We start from the raw sequence: 23,075 nt of genomic DNA, 5'->3' as shown, positions 1-23,075 counted from the left end.
ACAGGGGATCCCTGGGTGGCGCAGCGGTTTGGCGCCTGCCTTTGGCCCAGGGCGCGATCCTGGAGACCCGGGATCGAGTCCCACATCGGGCTTCCGGTGCATGGAGCCTGCTTCTCCCTCTGCCTGTGTCTCTGCCTCTCTCTCTCTCTCTCTGTGACTATCATAAATAAATAAAAATTAAAAAAAATTAAAAAAAAAAAAAAAGAAAACAATCAACAAAATTAAAAGGCAACTTATAGAATGGGAGAAGATATTTATAAATGACATATTCAATAGAGTGTTAGTATCCAAAATCTATAAAGAATTTATCAAACTCAACACCCAAAAAACAAATAATTCAGTCAAGATACGAGCAGAAGACATGAATAGACATTTTTCCAAAGAAGACATCCAGGTGGCCAACAGACACATGAAAAGATGCTCAACATCACTCATCATCAGGGAAATACACATCAAAACCATGATGAGATACCACCTCACACCTTTCAGAAGGGCTGAAATTAAAAACAGGAGACAATAGAAGTTGGTGAGGATGCAGAAAAAGGGGAAGCCTCATATACTGTTGGTGGGAACGCAAACCGGTATAGCCATTCTGGAAAACAGTATGGAAGTTCCTCAAAAAGTTAAAAACAGAGCTACTCTACTACCCAGCAATTCCATTACTAGGTATTTACCCAAAGGATACAAAAATACAGATATAATGGGGGACGTGCACCCTGATGTTTATAGCAGCATTATCAACAATAGCTAAACTACGGACAGAGCTCATGTGTCATCAACTCGAGGAATGGATAAAGAAGATGCGGTGTGTGTACATACAATGGAATATTACTCAGCCATCAAAAAGAACGAAATCTTTCCATTTGCAATGGCAGAGATGGAACTAGAATGTATTGTTAGGTGAAGTAAGTCAGAGAAAGACAAATACCTTATGATTTCACTCATATGTGGAATTTAAGAAACAAAACAGATGAACAGAGGGGAAGGGAAGGACAAATAAAATAAGGTAATAACAGGGAGAGGCAAACCATAAGAGACTCTTAACTATAGAGAACAAACTGAGGGTTCCTGGAGAGGAGGTGAGTGGGGGGATGGGCTAACTGGATGATGAGCATTAAGGAGGGCACTTATTGTGTTGAGCACTGGGTGTTATATGTAAGTGATGAATTACTGAAATTTTACTCTTCAAATCAATACTACGTTATATAGTTAACTAACTTGAAATTAAATAAAAACGAGAAAAAAAATTTAAATAAGTAAAAAGTAGATGTTATCTAAGTAAATAGGTAAGATTTTATTTACATAAATGTAGAAAATAATAATAATGATAATAATAATAATAATAATAATAATAATAATAATACAGGGGATCCCTGGGTGGCTCAGCAGTTTAGTGCCACCTTCCACCAAGGGCATGATCCTAAAGTCCCGGATCAAGTCCCACATCAGGCTCCCTGCATGGAGCCTGCTTCTCCTTCTGCCTGTGTCTCTGCCTCTCTCTCTCTCGAACAAAAAAAAAAGAATTTTAAAAATATTAATTATAATACAAAGAATCTCAGTCAACAACCCCTCTGAGGATCACAGAACTTCTAATCAACTTTTCCTATTGTCTCACAATAGCTTTCATCCGACTGCTAATAAGAACCAAACTCAGAAGGGAACCCTCAACAAGAAAGGGGGATTCTAAAATAACAAACGGACGTACAATTTCCAAAATGAGATTAAAAAGAGCTCCAAAAGGACTACAGAAAAAAAAAATGGAGCAAAGAAAATTTCTCAGAGATTGAAGTCACAAAAGCCTATAGTATCCAGGAAAATAAATGAAAAAGACCCAAGCAAGACCGAGAATAAAGAGGAAAGTCTAAAAGTTCCAAAGGGAAAAAAAATATGGGAATATAGAAAAAGAACGAGAAATGGGATGGCATTAGAAAGTAATGCCAGATGTAGGAGAACAAAACAGAAATACTTTTTCAAGTCTCGATTTTTTTAACTTAGAATTTTACGCCAAGTCAAAATATTGATCAAGTGCCAGAGTAGAACCAAGCATTGCATTTTCATGTGTGCAAGAACTAGAATATTTTCTTCTTACACTAGAGAATATATACCAGTACATTTTTTTAAAAAATGAAATTCAGATGTAGCCGTTCTAAAACAGGAAACCAAAGAAGGTAAGTTTTACGACAGCCCCTGAGCTGTCCACCTAGGGAGTCCACATCAGTGCAGGAAGAAAGGGGCCCCAGCAGTTCAACTGGGAATGTTGTCAAAATACAGATGATGAAATCTTATGTCAGAGAAGCTCAGCAATACTTTTCTAGTAGGTGTATTCTTGGCAAGTCACAACCTGAGACCTCCCCTGGAGACGATGTCGCTATTAAAAAGTCACTATATTATTTATCTCTAATAAAGATGCCATTGTGAGCAAAAAGTCAATAAAACTTTTTCTGTGTTATGGAAGGAAGGCCATGGGATGACTCTCTAGCTCCACGGACATGGAAATCTGGTAAAAGTGGGTGATCAGCTGTTACTAGGCAACATTCCTAATGGTGAAAATGACCCTTGATTGCTAACCTGAATCTGGACAGGGAGGTTTGTGTATGAACTACACTGTCCTGGGAGAAGCCCTAGGTTTAGGTGTCCCTGAGCGGAGTCACCCAGGGCAGCACATCTCATCTCTGGACACACTCCTGCTGATGTGTCTGGAAGCCCTGCCCGTGGAAGTATTCTAAGAGATATTGGTTCCTTTCTTAACATGGAGCTGCTAAGCCAGGACACCTCTCACCCCCACGCACATGATCTGATGCTCTCACTTCCCCCAGGGAGGGTGGCAGTACAGCTCTGGCACTGCCATGTGCACTGCCACTATCATTGCTGCTGCCAGCCTTCCTTGCTGGCGCGCTCTGTTTCCTGTTCTGTGCCTCTCTGAGCGAAGTGGTGTCATGTCTGGCTTATTAAGATGTGATTGTGCAATGTCCAGTTGAGTCTGTGACGACACCCCCACCCCCCTCCAGGAGTGGGTGCTGCAGCTCTAAGTGACCTGCACGCTAGAAAACAATTCAAAGAAGCTGTTTTTATTGTAAGGAACCATAAAAGAAATAAGACTTATATGGAAATAAAATCAAAGCTCTCTCACTGAATTTGGCGGGCATTTCATATTGGCAGCTTTCCTTTTGACCTTTGAGTAGAAAGAATAAAACTGTACAAGGGCCTTAGGAAAGCTATTTGGAACACGGGCTTTCATAGCTTTCCTCTTTTCAAAGATTTAGGAAAAGAAGGCATTAGTGATTGTGCAGATGCATAGGTGTGTAAGAGAGTAAGACTGAGACGGTGCAATGATAGCATCAGAAATTGTCTACGGTTGATAACACAACACATAGAGATTTAAATAATTTAATTTAGTTTAATTTAATTTACAAGCCAACAACCAGAGAAACTTAAAATAGTGTAGTAAATCTTCTTCCTCGGTAGGATCAGATCAATGGGCAATGCTAGTAACTCTAAAGAATAGCAGCTAATATTCTTGACATATACTGAGGGAGCTATAAGGAGAAGTGAAAATAGAAATGGTGAAAAGTGGTCATCTCAGCGAGCAGGACAGTGAGGAGTGGGGAGTGGGGATATGCACCTGTTATTTTCATCATTATGATGACATTTACATTTAAGTGATTTTTAAAATCTGCAGCTTTAGTTTGATTCAACTACTTAAAATATTAATGATAAAAAATTAAATAGCCATATTGTTATTAAGCAGTGCTTCTTAGCTTTAGTTAAGTTAAACCAGGACAGATTTGTATCTAAGGCCTGCTTCTACCGAGCTTACTTTGGAGGGACAGTATAAGATAAAATGAGTAACGATCTCTAAAACAGTACACGAAACGAACCTGCCGTGTTAACAAACATGAAAAATGTCATAAACCTAACTGAATTTTAAGTCTACACAGATAAATCCTCTTATGAATTATGTTATGAAATCAATGATCCCTTTAATAATTGAATCTCCTAATTGAATTTAAAATACTGTATTTTACAGGGAACAAAGTGATGGTTGTCTATGGGAAGAGAGGTAGGGGGGATGGGTAAAATGGGAGAAGGAGAGAGGGAGGCCAGGCTTCCAGTTATGAAATGAATAAATCAGAATAAAATAAAATAAATCAGAATAAAACGCACAGCGTAAGGAATATAGTCAATGATATCCTAATAGCTTTTTTGCATGGTGACAGATGGTAGCTTGTGGTGAGCACATGATCATGTAGAGATTGTTAAATCACCGTGTTGTACACCTGAAACTACTGTAACATTGTGTGTCAACTATACCCAGATAAAAAATTAAAAATAAAATAAAATACTGTATTTTATTTACCTATACACGTTTTTCAGACAACTTAAAATACTATGTTTATGGAAAACATATGAACATTTAAAAATCAAATATAAGTTTGAATATAAAATAAAGCTTAAGTGCTAATATATATTTAATAGAATTATAATAAATAGTCATGTAATGACTTACAAGATGTTGTGTGAGAAAAACTTTGTGAAACTCCATCAAATTTTCCATTGTTATAGTAGACCTGAATTTCAATAGTAAAAGAGAAAATAGTTTTCCAATGTAAATTTATTTATCATAATGTAGCACATACCTTACTTCTCATACAATGCTATTTAATTTAATATATACAGGATAACTTTAAAATCAAAATCAAGGTTAGGTCAATATGTTGTTATCAAATATTTTTTAACAAAATATTTAACAGTGAAAAAGACAAGGAAATATTAGCCTATTTGGCAGTAGTAATAATAATAATAATAATAATAATAATGGTTATAATCAGCAAGAATAAGTGAAACTGAAGATATAAAATCCACACATCAAAGTATTCAAATTTTTAAGTTAAAATTCCCTATTGATAAGCTGATATCTTTACATTGGCAAATTTGGAAAATATGGATCTAAGTTTTTACCCTTTGGAGGATATAAAAATCCCTAGTATTCACAGAGTATTTGTAAACATTCATTATACATTGAGCTATAAAAAATACTTTATAAATTCCAAAAAGTAGGAATTGCAAAAGCTAATGATCTTTTTACAGCTAATAATTAATAACAATAAAATCCAAGCACCAGAAATGCGAAAACACTCTCTTTAAAAACAGATAAATTAAAAACTCTTTCAAATTGCAGATATAAATTCTTTGGAAGTTATCAATAACAAGAACATTCTACTTTAAAATCCACTTGTTAAACTTTATGTCAGTCACTTAAAAATTAGTAACAAATAACACAGTCATGGCATGGCATACAGTCAAAATTTTACCAAAGGACAGTTTATAGCTTTAACTTTTCTTTTTTTGTTATTTTGTTGTTAGATAATAAAAATAGAAAGAGATGGACAGAAAAATACTTTTAATCCCAAATTACCAGGAGAACATAAAAATAAATCCACGTTAATTAAGTATGATAAAAACAACTTCATCAATCTACTAACCAGAGATCACAATGAAGAATAAAGCTAAGGTGATTGGTTCCTTGTGATGGCATAAATTTTGTAGTGGAGACAAAACGAAACATGAAAATGAATTATGTAATGTGCAATGAAGAAAACAAGAGACAATCTTCTGGAGGGCAGAGAAAAGAATGAATTACTAAATAATTATATACCAATTGAAATTTGAAGATTGTATTTTAATATGATGTTTACTTGTATTTTTCCAGAATAACTTATCATATTGACAAATAGGAGAAGAAAATTCTAGAGAGAGAAGAGCATTAGATAAAGTACCTAAATATATGTAGTTGAGAAACTGAAAAGAAATAGAATTTAATGGGTGGATGCTGGAAAAGTAACGGGAGATGAAATATAACGTATACGATATGTGATAACAAAATATTTCTTTTATATGGACTATTCTTTGGAAAAAAAGTGTAAAATATCTGAAAGAACAATGATATTGAAAGAAAATGTAAATGGTTCAGAAAGAATTCGTCTGTGTTAAAAGTCTTAATTAAAACAAATTACTCAGAGAACAAATCATCCCTGTTCTATTTAAAGTTATAAAATGTAGAAAAACAGGAAAATGTCTCCAATGTGCTTTATCAGGTTAGCACAACCTTTATACCAAAATATAGTAAGAATGATGCATGGCCATGCCTATGCCAAATGCCTATGCCCACTACCTCTACCCCCTTATTGAGTGATCTCATTGATGAATTTCCATTCATAAAGACAAAAAAAATAAGCTATTTAATTCAATTATACTTTCAAGGAATAATGCACAACAACAGAGCAAGACTTTCTCTTAGAATGTGACATGGTTTAGCATCACAAAACCTATTACTATAATTCACCATATAAACAAATCACATCATGTCATCACAACCATGGCATCATCTAATATAGTGCAATAGAAACATTTGATGTCTCCGATTAAACAAATGAGAAGAAAGGTTATATATTTATATACATTATAATATATAAAATATAAGAAATATATAATATATACATATGTATATATAAATGTATATAATATGTATAATATATGTTATTATATATATGAACACTTCTTTAAGTGATAAAGGATATGAAACCAATTGTCAACATTATATTGAAGAGTCAACTATTGACTGTGGAAATTTTCATTAAATCAGAAATAAAACTGATAAATTTGGCTAAATAAAGATAAAAGGAAAAACTGTGTGACTTAAAGTATTATAAATAAAATTTAGAAACAAACTCCAGACTGGGAACAAAACTTGCAACTCATAAGACAAAGAGTTGAATATCATCAATATTTGAAAAGTTCCCCGAATAAAACTGGGCAAAGGATGTAAAGAGTATGTTACCACAGGAGCCATAATGGTAACAACAAAAACTATATTTATCTTCAACAGCAAAACAAAAAGAGACGTCAATACCATATTTCACCTACTAAACATCAAAGAAAAAGGACATGCTCAGTATTGGTGAGACTCTCAAGAGCAGTCACTTCATATACTGTAATAGGAAGAATAATTTGGTAACTTGCAGAAAAAAAAATCATCACAAACACTCTTAAAATAAATTCCTTTTGACCCAAAACATTTGTTATCAGGAATTCATTTAAACAGAAATGGCTAAAGACACATTCAAAGATCTTGCTTTTTACCCGTGAGTGTGTTTGTGGATTGTTGTTTATAGCAGAGATGAAAACAAGCACAGTTCGTAGAATGTGATAAAGCCATATGATAAAATCTTATACGACCCTTAAAAATTGCATAGTAGCAGAATATTTAACGTGGAAGAATGTTCACGTAGTGATATACGAAAAAGTGTGTGTTCAGAATGTTGATAATATATATAAGCTGCGTATATATAAATATGCATCACATGGGATGGAAGTTGTGAGATAATGGAAAATATATATTGGTCTCTGCCCGGTTCCTGTTTCAGGAACAGAACTCCTGAAACCCTTAGAATTTCCCTGATAGGAGTGTCTTTCATTCTAACGAGGTGAATGAGTGGGCTCCCGACCGAGGGCTAGTCATTGGAAGGATAAAGCCATGAGTAGAAGCTTGGAATTTTCAGCCCGGCCACCCGTTATCTCAAAAAGGTAGAAGGGCTGAAAATGAAGTTAACGACTGATTATTAATCTTTCCGATCGATTTTTTAAAAATCTCCAAAGAACAAGGTTTTGGGGGAGCTATCAGATGGCAAACACACCCACATCAAGAGAGTGATGCACCCCAACTTCATGGGAACAGAAGCTCCCGTGTGTGGAGCCTTCTCAGACATCACCCTAGGTAGCTCTTCTTCTGAATGCTCATTTGCATCCTTTATCAGATCCTTTAATAAGCTGGTAAATGTAAATAAGCATTTCCCCGAGTTCCATGAGCCACACAAATAATCAGACCTAAGGAGAGGGTCATGGGAATCCCTGATTTGTAGCGAAGTTGGACAGAAGTTGAAGGTAACGTAGGGACCAACTACTTGCACTTGGCATCTGAAGTGGGGTGGGAGCAGTCTTGTGGGACTGAGCCCTTAACCTGTAGAATCTGCCACTATCTCCAGGCAGATAGTGTCTGATTTGACCTAAATTGTAAAACACCCAGCTGGTGCCATGAAGACTTGCTTGATACGGGGAAAAGCCCCCACCCATTTAGTGACCTGAGGTGTCATCAGTGTAGTCTTGCCTGTGAACAGTACAGGAGACTCACAGAGGACACAGAACAGAAGACTGAGCTGGGGTTTTTCCCTACAACCAGGGCAAAGACGGAGTTTTTTCATTTTCGAGGTACATTCACAAAATGATTAGTAGACACTAAGCTTGCGGATGAGTTTTTTCATTCCCCATGTTCACTGGTATTTCCTAATGTCTATTTCTACTGTTTTCTAACCTGGATGTACCTGTAAGATATTTCGTAATTAAAAAATTCATGTTAACAAAGACAAAAAGTCAAGGTAAATAAAAGATTTGACAAAGTCATATGCCACGGCATTAAAATGTTGTGCTTCTTGACACAGGAGCAATACTTTTGCTGTAAGTAAATCATTTTGAAGGTCAAAAATATACCAACAAAATATTTACCTGAAACCACTGTTTTAAGAACTAGAGATGCAGAGTTTGGAGTTAAACATAAGGCGTTTCTAAGGCTTCATTAGACTTTAAATGTGATTTCATTAGACACAGAGTTTCTCCAGCTCACATGAACGCTGATCTTAGTATTATTTAAGTAGGACCTAACAGTCATATGATGTATATCAGTACTATAGTGATTATAGAAGTTATACTCTTACCTTAAACTTATATTCTGTTGAATAGTGAAGATTTTCTACAAGGAATTCGCAAGTTTTGTTAGGCAAATCGTTAACCAGGACATCTCCAGTTCTGACTTGCAGGTGGTAGTCGCCATCCTTGGGGCCATTATAGTCAGCAGGAGGCTTACACTTCACTTGCACACTATTATCTGACTTCCGTGAAAAATGTAAGTCCCTGACTGGGCCTGGAACTATCAAAATGAAGAAACATTTGTTACTTTAGACCCTTTGCAAATGCATATTTAAATCACTGGGCAATATACGTGTACAATGTAAATTATCTTAAGTGTTGATTTTGCAGGTTATGGATGAGGAAGTCATAATAGCATATACGTCAAAACGCTGTAACAAAACACCTAAAGATAAACCAGCTAGTCATTTAATAAATATTAGCATATATGTTGTGCTTGAAGTCATGAGAGTTTATGCCACCCCCTAAGGGGAATATATAGAATTAGAGGAGAGAAGGAAAGAAGGGGAAGTGGAGAGGAGGGGAAGGAAGGGGCAGGGAGAGAAGAGGATGATACAGGACCCTGAGGGCCTCTATAAAGTCCAGTACCTCCATTGTTTTTTGAGATTTTTGATTTTAAGTAATCTCTACACCCAACATGGGGCTCGAACTCACAACCCCAAGATCAAGAGTTGCATGCCCTACCCCCTGAGCGAGCCAGCCAGCTGCCCCGAGCTCCTCTGTTCTTGAGGTACGTACAGGACCCTAGTTAACCACCTGGCTGGCTGCTTTCTTCAGGAGCAGCAACAAATTATCTTTGTTTTCTGTGACTTCACAGAAATTTAGGAAAATAAAACTATAAAGCTCAAGGATCTGGCCTTTTTTTTTTTAAGTTTTATTTATTTATCTGAGTAGAGAGAGTGAGTGAGAGAGAAAGCGTGCATGCAAGAGCGGCAGGGAGAGAGAGGCAGGCTCTCGCTGGGTAGGGAGCCCAACGCAGGGCTCGATCCCAGGACCCTGAGGTCAGGGCTTGAGCTGGAGGCAGGTGCTTAACCAGCTGAGCCACCCAGGCACTCTGAGGATCTGGACTTTTAAAACCAGAACCTAACCGACATTACATTTCATTAAAAGCATTCTACTATCAGCCCCGAATAAGACTTTTTTTTTTTTTTTTTTTTTTCATGAGCCTGGTGCCAGATACTGGCTGACACCGGGGCGTTTCTTCCTTCCTGACTTCCTTCCTCTCCTGAGAGATAGATTTAGCTTTAGATCCTGGAAACTATAACTACATCATACAGTTGGCAAGAGGCCTTTGAAAGGAAACTTCGAATGCAAATGTGCCATAAAATAAAATAGGTAGTTAAGCGTAACAAAGAGAAGAAAAGGCCAATAAAGTAGTATGTTTTATAAGGTGGTTTGTCAGGTAAGCAGAGGTTAGTAAGTGACTGATTTGCTCTCCAAGTGAGACGTTACTGGGCATCTGATTACAGTTAGTATTTCTAGATACTAAAGAAAACAATAGATCATGCATTTTTATCTAAGTTGATTAGGTACCTAAATGGCCTGAAATCTTAAAAATTGTACCAGTTAATATGCCCTCGTGCTTCATTCTTACGATTCTATGATAATACACAAGGAATACAGAGAACCCAGGGTACCAGTTTTCAAGTCACTGTATTTTAAGTCATTATAAACCCTAGATGTTAACACATGAGCCACTGAGCCACGTCAATGTGTTTCCCAAATGAAGCGTAAGGATGGATGGATGCTGTACTCAAGAGTTCATACTTCGCTCCTTGCCTTTCCCAGGACGAAAAAACAAAGCATATAACTTACCTGCTTCATTTGTCAGAACATCACACTCTTCAGAACTTCCTTCACGTCGCACTTTTCCATTGGCGTAGGCCTTTATTGATACCCTGTACCTTGTATAAGGTTTCAACTGTTGCAGTTGATGTTGTTTCACTGTTTCACCCAACTCTTGGCACATTTCCTGACGGAAGTAAGCTTCTTCGAGGCCAGAGGCATGTGACTGAATATCTATAAGGGAAAAAAAGGAAGCATTACAAATGAAAGAAGGAGCATTCTGAATGTAGGGATGAGCCTGACACGAGCAGCAGATTCTGGCCGGAAGGTGTAGGGGACGTAGGACCAAGCCGTAGAGTTAGCATTTGTTAAACTGCAAATTCCCCAGCTACTATTTTTGAGTAGCCAAATGGCATCAGTCAAGACGTATTAAAAGAAGATCAAAGTTGGCATCAAGAGGCTGGATAGCAATTACATGATAATATGATGATCTTGATGATGATGATGATGATGATGATGATCAAAATAATGAATAGATAGATCACCCTATGTGCCAAGCACAATCATACGTGGTGTACACGGATTCATTAGCACCAGAGGCCGGTTCTCTTAATATCATCACATTTTACAGACGAGAAAACTGAGCCATAGAAACATTAAGCAATCAGCCCGTGAGCTCACAGGGAAGGAGGAACAGAGTCAGGATGGGAACCAGGCTTTGAGGTTCCAGAATCTATGCTCTTGTCTTCACCACTGTGCATACTGTCTGGTGCGGAAGAAGGGACAAGGGTTTGCAGTGGGGCCAAGACGGTTTTTTGGTCTTGGACACCTCACTTCTCTGGTCCAGCTTGCTGTGCCTGTGGACTTGCCAAAATAGTATCAGAAAAGATCTAACACTAATTTCTTGTCTCAGTTACTTATCCATAATACGGAGATGCTACATAATATCTCTACTTTACCACGGAATCCTAAATAAGTAAGATACGGTGCTCCAACCTGATGGTCTATTTTCCCAGAAATCCCCAAAGCTAGAGTTAACTGAGGCACACTTGCCATTGCCAGCTCAGTTCTACTCTCTCCCCAGTTAGAATTCTCTTTGAGGGCAGGAAAGGTGTGAGCTCAGAGAGGGGCAGGCACCCAACCCCCCACTCCCCCACCCCCACTCACAGCTTCTGCGTGCTCCTTCCATGGCATCTGGCAGCTAGAACGATGCCCAACTTCTTACTCAGCTAAAATCTAAATATCAAGATGCTGTTATCAAGGCCATTCTGGCTTCCACTCAGTGACCTAATTTTGTATGTTTGCATATATAACCTCACAACCTTTCTGTATCAAAACGATTCATTTATGTAGTTCTATGAAGCTTTTATCCTAGCTCATTTGATAAAAGTCAAATTTCTGATTTAATTTTGAAGAATGTGTTGTTCAAAAGATACTGCTATTTGGGAATTAAAGTTTTCAGTGCTTAAAAAGGTGGTTCAGAATGTTCATTTCCAGTTGAAAAGGGTTTCAAGCTTTTGGTTGCAGGGCCAAGATATTGTATGTGCATATCTCTGCCTCTTCTACTTTGTCTAAAGGACACTGAATCCAAAAGCACATGTTGTACAGAACATGTTAAGGATTAATTTGACATAGTACTTTGAAATTTGTCTTTTCTTAGAGCAACAGAGAGACAGACCTAACTTTCAAGTCACATATGTTACACTTAAGGGTTAGAAAGACACTGGCTTCCTTACTTGTCATTTCCTTTTTTTTTTTTAATATATCAATACCTCAGGAAATCCATTAACAACTTCCTAGATGGCTCTAAAGTATCTTCTTGAACCTTGAACACTATGCCACATAGTGTAAACCTGTTGATCCCCAAAGAATTTTGTGCTGGAATGAAAAGAAAAAAAATAGCCTTTTTCTGGAGAAGAAGAAGGAGGAGGAGGAGGAAGAGGAGGAGGAGGAGGATGAGGAGGAAAAGAATAAAAAGAAAAAAGATATTATGCAAAATTTCCAGCAACATTATTACAATCTTGAAGGGTGCAGACTGGTTTCAGTAACCTTTAAAAATAATACTTTGAAAAAAATAAAATAAAAATAATACTTTGGATGCAACAAAGCATAGAAGTCTGTTCTCCATTGCTGAGAGCTTGACATCCTTAATTAAGCTAATACAAAATACTGCAGTGCCCCAAAGTAGCTCATGCTAAAAACATCACAACACAGTAACAAAAAGAGCTGCTGAATTTGAACATTTTTCAGAAGTTCTGTGACCCTCAGTTGCATCATATGAACTATGAATACATTTATGCAGCTCTCCTTTCAGCGTTATTATTGAGATGTTTAAGAGAATCTTAAAATATTACAAAAACGGGCAGCCTGGGTGGCTCAGCGGTTTAGCGTCGCCTTCAGCCCAGGGCCTGATCCTGGAGACCCGGGATCGAGTCTCACGCCGGGCTCCCTGCATGGAGCCTGCTCCTCCCTCTGCCTGCCTCTCTCTCTCTCTCTCACTCTGTGTCGCTCATGAATAAATAAAGAAAATCTTAAAAAAAAATACAAAAACACCCAATGAACAGAAGAAACTAAATAAATGTTAATACCACTTTCTTCCTTTTTCAATACCTAATATTCAGAGACCCTGAAATGAATGAATTTTGAAATAATGAAATAAAATGTAATACCTAATTTAGAAAAGTAATATAAACCGCAATAGTACTTCATAAGCTTCATTCCTGTGAATTTTTTAGAGATTTATGTATTTATTTTAGAGAGAGAGAGAACGTGGAGGGGTGAGCAGCAGAGAGAATCTTCAAGCCGACTCTGAGTGCAGAGCTTGATCCCAGGACCCTGAGATCATGACCTGAACCAAAATCAAGAGTCAGAGGCTTAACCAACGGAGTCACCCAGGAGCCCCAGTCCTCTGGATTTTGAATAGTGACATTATTTGAAATAGTGAGAATGGTTAAAAGAATCACTTTAACAATATTATAATCCTATCAACTTCATGATAAAATGGAAGGGGATCCCATGGCAGATGTTTGAGATGAGTGGACGAACAGCAGAATGCTCTTCTGCTTAGGGCAGTTGATTTTGATAGCTGTAGGGGAGAACGGACTGTGTGTAGGCTGGTTCCAAACGGTTCTTCAAGCAGGTGCAGGATCCAAGGCAGAGATTGGATTCAGTTATCAATCAACAGTTTTGGAGGAAACAACACACATACCGCAATATGGGCCAGCTCGCCCTTTTCCTCCTCCCAATCCTGTTCGTGTTATTTAAATGTATTTAAGCCCCATATTTGGGTAGCTCTAAATAAAAAGGAGCCACACTAGTTGCAAAAAAAAAAAAAAAACTTGTCAGACTGCTAATAAATAATTACATCCCCCTTAACCTGATTTATTAAAATACAGGTTTTTAAAAACTGTATAGAGTGTAAAGGGCAATAAACACTGCTCATAAATTTTCACCATATACCCTTCCATACAAAATACTCTGTGGCAGACAGTGTAGAAAAGAAAGAATGCGGAGCAAGGAGTAGTGAGTAGAAGATTCAGAGAAGAGAAGAGAAAGCCAGACAATGTGTCCACGCAGAATCCAAACCAAGAAAGTTTGTACAAGTGATGTCTGATGAAGCAGCAAGTGTCTAATTGTCTTGCTATTTTTTCCTCCTGCGATTTCCATTTTTTCCTTTCTCTTAGACTTAACTTTTGAAATTACCATAACATCAAATACATGACATATATTTCTTCTCCACAACCGCTGAGCCCTCTTAGGCTACTTTGAAAATGCATTGTGTATTTGACTTTGCTTTACTAGTTTCATCATTAAGATTCAAACAATCAGCAGAAGTAATGTCATTAAAATATAAAATAGCATGCTAAAAACAAGTGATTTCAGCATTTTAAATTTATGTCTGTTTTGCCCACCAAACAGAGAGATGGAACTCTGTGTGATGTTCGGCTCGGCGCTACTGTAGAGCTACAAGTAAGGGATTGGCAAGTGGGTCATGTCATGTGCTGAGTCTGCTTGGAGAGGGTCCACTGATGCTTGCATTTTTCTACAAGCATTTTGGATACTTTAAGTTATCTGGGAGATGTTTTTCTCTTAAATAGCTTCTCATTTGGAGGACTCATGGTTGAACGAGACATAACACATTTTGGGGGGCAACATTTATGTCCGCAAAGTCTAACTAGAACTATGTTCCAAGATTCCATCTGCCACCAAACTGGCTTCCATGACTAAATGGGTACATGTCCATTTTTATTTACCCGATATTTTCTGTGCGTCACCAGGAGCAAGGTTTGGAAGGCATTTGATTGTTTCTTTCTGGGCCTGAATAATGAGTTCAAACCGTGCAACTCACATGTATTTGGAAGACAATATTGAGTATTATCTTCCAGAGATTTTCTTTCTCCAGACTTTGGAGTTAAAGATTGGAAGTTACATCAGGAAAGACAAGCAAATATTGGGGATGTTCTGGACTTAGTCATGTCAGAGGCTGGAGAGCCCATAGTGAGTAGAGGTTGTTCTAAAATCAAGGCAGATTAGGGATAGCCCTGGTGGCCCAGCGGTTTAGTGCTGCCTTCAGCCCAGACTGTGGTCCTGGAGACCTGGGATCGAGTCACACATCGGGTTCCCTGTGTGGAGCCTGCTTCTCCCTCTGCCTGTGTCTCTGCCTCTCTCTCTCTCTCTCTCTCTCTCTCTCTCTCACTCTCTGTGTCTCTCATGAATGGATAAATAAAATCTTAAAAAAATAAAATCAAGGCAGATTGAGTGCCCATAACAGTCACTCTGTGGTTCACTAGTTCAATCCACATTTCTAATGTTTTCCACTTCTGGATTTATTTTTCCTGACATAGAATTAAATTGCATACAAATTACCTGCATTACTGTGATAACAAACACTGTAACCATGAAAAGTATTTGTAGGGGGTTCCCAGGTGATCACTATGCTATTTGCGTTTTCACTGCTGCAGGTAAGATTCTCAGGTGGGTCTGGACCTGTTAAAAGAATAAGAATACAAAATATTAAAAGTAAGACATGGAAAATACATTCTTCAAATCATAATTATGATGATCAATAAACCACATATTGAGGATGGAATTAATGAAATAAAAAGAAAGACATCTGGTCTTATTCAATTTGCTTTAGAGGTCCCTTGACAGAGGAAACGTCACTCTAAAGTGGTACTGTGGACCCAAAGTATTCTACTGACATGAAGATAATGGTCTTGGAGAAATGCCTTGTTTCCTGAATTAAATGATATGTAAAATGGTTGAACTGTTATTTTCTAAGGCTGAAGGATTCTTACATTATTGGAGTAAAACTTACATAAAAACATTATTATTATTATTATTATTATTATTATTATTATTATTATTATTAAAGGCTTACTTTTTTAAGAGCAGTTTTAGATTCACAGCAAAATTGAGGGGAAGGTATTGAGATTTCTCATATTCCCCTGCCTTCACACATGCATAGTATCCCCCATTACTAACCTCCCCCACCAGGGTGGTCCCAGTGATGAGCGCACACTGACACATCACCATCTCCCAGGGTCCATAGTTCATATTAGGGCTCACTCTGAGCGTCATATATTCTATGGGTTTGAGCAAATGTATCATATGACATGTACCCATTATTACGGTATCGTACAGAGTATTTTTACTGCCCTAAAAATCCTCTGTGCTCTATTTATTTCTCCCTCCTCTCCCACTCCTGGCAGCCACTGATCTTTTTACCGCTTCCATAGTATTTTCAGAATATCATAGAGTCAGAACCATACAGTATGTAGCCTTTCATCAGGTAGTAAGGGGCACTTAAAGTTCTTTCATGTCTTCCCATGGCTTGACAGCTCATTTCTTTTTAGTGAGAATACTACTCCATTGTCCGATTATACTATAGTTTACCCATGCACCTACTTAAGCACATCTTGGTTGCCTCTGGGTTTTGGCAATTATGAATAAGGCTCCTGTGAACAACCCTGTGCAGGTTTTTGTGTGGACATAACTTTTCAACTCCTTTGAGTAAATACCAAGGAGTGTAGATTGTATGGTAGTAGTATGTTTCGTTTTGCGGAAACCACCAAAATGTCCTCCAGAGTGTGGCTGTACCACTCGCATTCCTACTAGCCAAGAATGCTTTTATTTTGGATTGCAGCCTTGTTCCGTGTGTTGTAAGTACCTGATGCTCTGAGTGTTCCAGATTCTGGACACTCTAATAGGCATGTGGTAGTATCTCATTCTTGTTTTCATTTGAATTTCCCTGATGGCATGGGATGTAGAGCATCTTCTCATATCCTTATTTGCCACTTGTATATCTTTTTTTTTTGGTAATTATATATATTTTTAATACACTGAAGGATCCTACTTTGCTAATACTTAATTTACTATTTGGTATGTATGTTCACAGGAGACACTGGCCTATAGTTGCCTGAGTCTTTCTCAAGTTGCAAATTCACTGAACATTAACCTTAAGCCTATCCCAAACCTTAAGAATAATCAAAATGAGCTGATAGAGTTCCATGTCTTCTATTCTGTTGAGTAGTTTGAACACGTGGCAAATTTGTCTTCATGTTTTTTTTTTTTTTGTCTTCATGTTTTCTTAAGAGCAAGCGAGAGAAGCAGACAGTGAGTGGGAAATGAGTAGAGAGATATTGGACTGTAAGGTTAATTCCAATTTTCTAACCCCTCCCACGTAAATTTTCAGAATTTGTGAGCTCTAGAAAATTATTCATTTTACCTAACTTTTCATATTGGAAGCAGAATTGCTTTTAATTTGTAAAAATAATTTACTCTTAGTTCTCTTTTTTCTTCAGTCAATAGGAGGGTTTCATTTTTTGCTAGAGGCCTACTTTATTATTCTTTTAAAAAACAAGTCTTTACGTTGCTGAATAAATTCTTACTATAATTTTGTTCCTTCTTTCAATAACTTTTTTTCTCTCTTCTTTCAATAACTTGAAACTCTACACTTGGTTATTTTCTCCCTTCTACTATATTTGCATTTTGTTGTTTTGGTTCTTAAAAGCACTCTCCATTGGTTGTCATTTGGCAGACAGCAAAGTGATAAAACTTCTCCTAAAATATCACTTGCTCTCCCTTCAGGCCACAAAATCCTGCCACATTATGTCTTTACTCAAGTCTGATTATCTGTCTTTCAAAAGGTAAATTGAGGCCATATTTATTTGTGGTGACTTTTGACATATCGTGGCATATTTCTGCTGTCTTACTTACTGCTTTCTACTAGTATTTTTTTTCTCTCCCTTTCTCTTTCCCTCCCTGACACTTCCACTCCTCCACCTCCTCTTCTCCCTCTCTCCCTCTCTCTCTCTTTTCCTCCTCCTCCTCTTCCTCTTTCCTCTCCCTCTGCTTCTTCTTCCTTTTCTCTACTACTTTTTCCTCCTCTCTCTGTCTTTCTTTGGTGGTTACTCATCAATTGTCATACACATAATTCACATATTTTTTCCTAATAGATTCTACATTTTGGAATCTCCATCCTTCTGTTGAATAGGAGTGGAATTTTAGCACTTTTTCCTCCCTTCACCGAATCTCCAACCCCCCAAATGCTATGATTTTTCCAGAATGGTATTTTCCAACTGTTATTGGCTATTGCAGTCTTGTGATTTACATTGCTGGCATCCTAGTAAGGCTAATTATTATTTTGCCATTGATATTTAGATTTGCTGCTGTGTTTACTAGCCATGTGCTCACTCCTGTCAAAGGCAGCGCTTGACAGAAGGGCAGAGGGTGCAGTAGCACACCAAGAGAATGATGCTGCAGGAGGAAAGGGGAATTGAGTGAGCAAAGCATATCATTACCTCAGTTTTGTTTCTACCTTAATCTCACAACAGCCTGCAATTTGCAGTTGAAACAACAAACAAGCAAACACACACACACACAGAAAAACTTGACAAAAGTTTGGATCTGTGCTCATGCGTTTTGAAATCCTACTTTAAAAACGCGTACGTATCCATTTCTTGAAACCTCTTCTCCACATCTACAACATCATTTTCTGTGCTCCTCAAAGAACTGTAAGAATATAAGAAGAAATTTTACGCATACGCGTAAGCAATATACTCACTTCCAAAATCTGTTTCAATAATTTTACTTAAGTTCAAAACAAGCTGGCCATTATAGGATACATTCAAGTAACAGAAATAATATGTTTCAGGTAAAAAGCCTTCCCATTCAAACTGCATCTCTTTAGATGGAGTACGATTATCTGAAAGAAATAAATATCCCATATTAGTATATGAATACAATATATCACATTTAACTTTCTCTTTAGATTGCATAACTATAATATCTGTCAGATGGGAAACTTTTACAAATAGTAAATAATATGTAAAAGATACTAGGAACTATCATCATAATGCACAATTTTCCCACACTCAATTTTAAAGAAAATATTAAGAAGTCTAACTGAGTTTGAGAGTCTCTCTAATTTAATTGATGGAATGAGTTCTCTGTTCGGAAGCTGAGACTGAATCTGTGCTAGCCTTTGCCTAATAGGTACTTTAGATACATCATTGTTTTATCATCAGTTCATCGTGAGTTTGTTCTTGCTTTCCTCACACTACCTGTCTCATAGCCATGAATCTTCTTTATAGCATGATGACTACACCCAGAGTCACTCTGCACCCTTGGTGTACGTGTGTATGTGTGTCTGTCTATTTGAATTGCCAAGTATGGCTCAGCAGATAGATTTATACCAAAAAAAGGAGCTTCCACTTTAATAAATTCCAATGTAAATAAATCATTAAGTCATTAGTTATTAAAAAGAACCTGTATCTCAATTATTGTCCCCTATATGAACCCAAATTCCTATTCCTCAGGGTACTTACTGTACTTTTCCCATTTTTGTCTTTCATGTAAGTGTTCTTAAGGTTGTCTATAAATTTTGTTGATGGAGGGCTGACCACATAAACTCTTGAGTTGTATGACTTTACTTTTGCTTTTTATTTATTTTATTTTTTTTACGTTTGCTTTTATTACAGTATGTGTATCATAATTATCCTATTACATCCTTCTCTGATAATCCTTAAACAATGCCTTGGGCATTGTGTATAACAGTTGCCAAGAAAATTCTTGTAAATTGATTGACTTTTACTATTTCAAAGATTATCTTTTTGGGAATGTATTTGTCTGTTTGGTGAATGTGAGTGCTATAAAGAATACAAAGTTTTGACTCCAAGTATACTATGGATCAAAAGAGTGGGGGGTGGGAGGAAGGTAGAGAGTGGTGGGGGGCTTAAGAGGGAGGAAGAAGGGAAGGAGGGAGGGAAGGAGACAGGAAGGAAGAAAGGAAGGAGGAAGGAAGGCATAGATAATATCTAGAACAACTTTCTACCATAAAAATACTCTAATCAAAGCTATATTCTTACCACACTGAAGTCTGTATTTAATTTTACTTTTGTCACAAGTAAAGTTTTTCTTTTGTTCTACTCTTACACAAATAGAAGTATTTGCTTTCTCTTTCTGTGTACAATCTTCCAGATCAAAATTTCCAGGATCTGTCAAAAAGCAGATATAGAAATAGATGATGAGTGTTTCATGATGTGTGCCACATGCTCAATTAAAGTGACTGAAATTATATTCATAATATAGCCTTTGGCAAGCATTTAGAGTGCTTTTGACAGAGTCTAATAATTCAGAGTTTTGCATGTCTCAGTTTTTTAGCTTATTCTTTTTAATATCACGCATTTGGGCAGCATTTTATTGAGAATTTATTTTGCCTTTAAAAAAATGGAACCCAAGCAAATGTATAGATGAAATTACATTTTTTTGTACATTTTAAAACACTCTCTTCATTCTTCTTCTTACTTATATCTTCAGTTTTTTAATTACTCTGATTTTTTAATTAAACGATTATTACACAGAGTTATGGGGGTTTCTTCCTCGGGGAATGCGTCTTTTAAGTTGTCATTTTCTGTTTCTAATTGACAATTAACTTCAGTAACTTTTCAAAAAATATCAAACTTTAACCTACGTATTTTTAAAGTTTTTACTTTAACTCTAGTTGGTTAACATATGGTGTAATATTAGTTGCAAGTGTACAGTTTAGCAATTCAACAATTCCATACAGTAACAAGTGCACTCCTTAATCCCCATCACCTACTGATCCCCTTTCCCCTCTGGTAACATCAGAGTGTTCTCTATAGTTAAGAGTCTGTTTCTTGGGACGCCTGGGTGGCTCAGTGGTTGAGCAACTGCCTTTGGCTCAAGGTCTGATCCCAGGTCCGGGGATTGAGTCCTGCATCAGGCTCCCCACGGGGAGCCTATTTCTCCTTCTGCCTGTGTCTCTGCCTCTCTCTCTGTGTCTCTCGTGGATAAATAAATAAAATCTTCTTTTTTAAAAAAAGAATCTGTTTCTTGCTTTCTCTGTCTCTCTGTCTCTCTCTCCCTCTCTCTTATTTTTCCCTTTGTTTGTTTCGTTTCTTAAATCCCATATTTGAGTGAAGTCATATAGTACTTGTCTTTCTCTAACAATTTCACTTAGCATTATACTCTCTAGCTATATCCATGTTGTTGCAAATGGCATATCCAATAAAGGGCTAGCATCCAGAATATATAAAGAGGTTATACAAATCAACGCCTAAAAAACAAGTGACCCAATTAAAACAGGGGCGGAAGGCATGAACAGACATTTCTTTAAAGGTGACATGCAGATGGCCAACAGACCCATGAAGAGATGCTCATCATCACTTATCATCAGGGAAATGCGAATCAAAACTACATGAGCTATAGCATCACACCCACACCCGTCAGAATAGCTAAAAGCAACCACACTAGAAACAAGAGGTGTTGGTGAGGATATGGAGAAAAAGGACCCCTCCTGCACTATTGGTGGGAATACCAACGGGTGTAGCCCCTGTGGAAAACAGTAGGAATAAATTACACCTAATCTACACGAAACACTGTGTAAAAGGAGTGTAGGGAAGGGAAAATAATTAAGAAGACTTATAAGAGTTTTAACTTCACTGGGTCAGGAGAACGGAAAGTTCACCCACTGGCCTCCAGCTGACTTCCTGTCCCTCATCCCTGCTCACTCAGCCGACAGATTCCAGCAACCACTAGAATGCAAGACACATAGAATTGTACTTTTTTGCATATATACAAATAGAAACCAATTTATATTTACCTGGTGGTACCTCTAAGGTTAAGGTTTTATCTGGACTGACACATGAACTGTGACTTATAGTAACATTCAGGTTTTCACATTCTTTTAGGTTAGAGATCACATTGTTCTCACATTGGGCACAATTCACGGTATCATTAACATTTAGTTTTGCTACAAATGAGTTAGGTTCATAATAATAATATTCCACGGTGATATCTGCGTATCTGTCCTCTGAAAGAAAAAAAGTGAGGGTTATTTATCATTAAATTTTTTTTTCAAAACAAATAAACCTACCTCAAATGCAAACACCTTAATACAGATTTTCAAAAATATCAAGTATCTAACAAAATATCCCCAGAAACATTAAAATGAGAAGAAACACATCAAGTGTATCCGTAATTAATTTTTCGAAATTCCCTTTTATTGCTGCCCATCAAGGACCTCAGCTCTTAAGTTTATACTTGGGTGGTTAATAGATTACTGTCTTCCTAACTAGACTGTATTTTCTATGACAGCAAAGTCCAGTCTACATTGATCATCATCATAAACCCAAATTGTTGCATGAAACTTGTCATTAGCACGGGCTCATTTGTTTGAATTATTTGTTGAATGATGCACAAATGAATGAGGTGTCTAGCAAATTTCTTCTTGCTTTATCATTTTCCTTTCTTTCTGAAATGCAGTTTTTGATTACCTGTTTCTCCAAATATGTGGAATGTTAATTCTAGGACCACAGGCCTTATTATTCCTTTACCTGTGTAAAGTTATTGATAATAAACCCTCCGAAGTACCTCTCTCGGTGCCACGTCGCATTCTCTCCTTTATTTAAACACATTCCGTTGACTGGTAAAAATATCTTTTCCACAAAAGCTAATTTATTCACTCATTTTTAATCCAAAGAACATTATTAACCCCTTATTCTGTGTAAGACATTGTCCCGGGACACCTGGGGGGCTCAGCAGTGGAGCGTCTGCCTTCGGCTCAGAGCATGACCCCAGGGACCCGGGATCGAGTCCCGCATCGGGCTCCCAGGGCAGATCCTGCTTCTCCCTCTGTCTGGGTCTTTCATGAATAAATCAATAAAATCTTTAAAAAAGAAAAAAAAAAGTCCCAAGCCCTAGGAATGATAAGCTTTTAGAAACACGGAGTCTAACATAGAGACAAGCATAGACGTGAGTTGCATAAGATACGCAAACACCTAAAACGAGATTATGCACAAAGTAATATGGGAGTAGGGTGGGGAGACACCTATTCCGATTGCAGGGATAGGAGAGGCTCTCCAGAGGAGATGGGTGACTCAGTTTGTGTTTTAAAATACAAGCAGGACATAGCAAAACAGATGGGGGGGCTGGATAAAGATGTAAAGATGGAGTGGGGTCCTAAGTGTGGGGGACGAAGAGCGGGGGAGAGCACAGAGGCACTGTGC

General features: G+C 37.4%; 1 protein-coding gene across 4 annotated transcripts in view; it reads right to left on the bottom strand.

Annotated features, from left to right (window-relative positions):
* The window catches only part of PTPRC (protein tyrosine phosphatase receptor type C), a 124,459-nt gene that overhangs the window by 30,574 nt on the left and 70,810 nt on the right, over nucleotides 1–23,075 (bottom strand). For all 4 annotated transcript variants that reach the window (XM_055319472.1, XM_055319473.1, XM_055319474.1 and 1 more), the window contains 7 exons: nucleotides 21,671–21,880; nucleotides 19,914–20,042; nucleotides 18,611–18,751; nucleotides 15,412–15,531; nucleotides 10,576–10,779; nucleotides 8,769–8,980; nucleotides 4,508–4,568 (listed from right to left, as the gene is read on the bottom strand). In XM_055319472.1, the coding sequence (XP_055175447.1) occupies nucleotides 4,508–4,568; nucleotides 8,769–8,980; nucleotides 10,576–10,779; nucleotides 15,412–15,531; nucleotides 18,611–18,751; nucleotides 19,914–20,042; nucleotides 21,671–21,880 (1,077 nt within the window). The remainder of the gene's footprint in view (nucleotides 1–4,507; nucleotides 4,569–8,768; nucleotides 8,981–10,575; nucleotides 10,780–15,411; nucleotides 15,532–18,610; nucleotides 18,752–19,913; nucleotides 20,043–21,670; nucleotides 21,881–23,075) is intronic.

The sequence above is a fragment of the Nyctereutes procyonoides genome, unplaced genomic scaffold, assembly GCF_905146905.1.
Source record: "Nyctereutes procyonoides isolate TBG_1078 unplaced genomic scaffold, NYPRO_anot_genome, whole genome shotgun sequence".
Lineage (NCBI taxonomy): Eukaryota > Metazoa > Chordata > Mammalia > Carnivora > Canidae > Nyctereutes > Nyctereutes procyonoides.
This window is presented reverse-complemented; position numbering and strand designations above follow the sequence as displayed.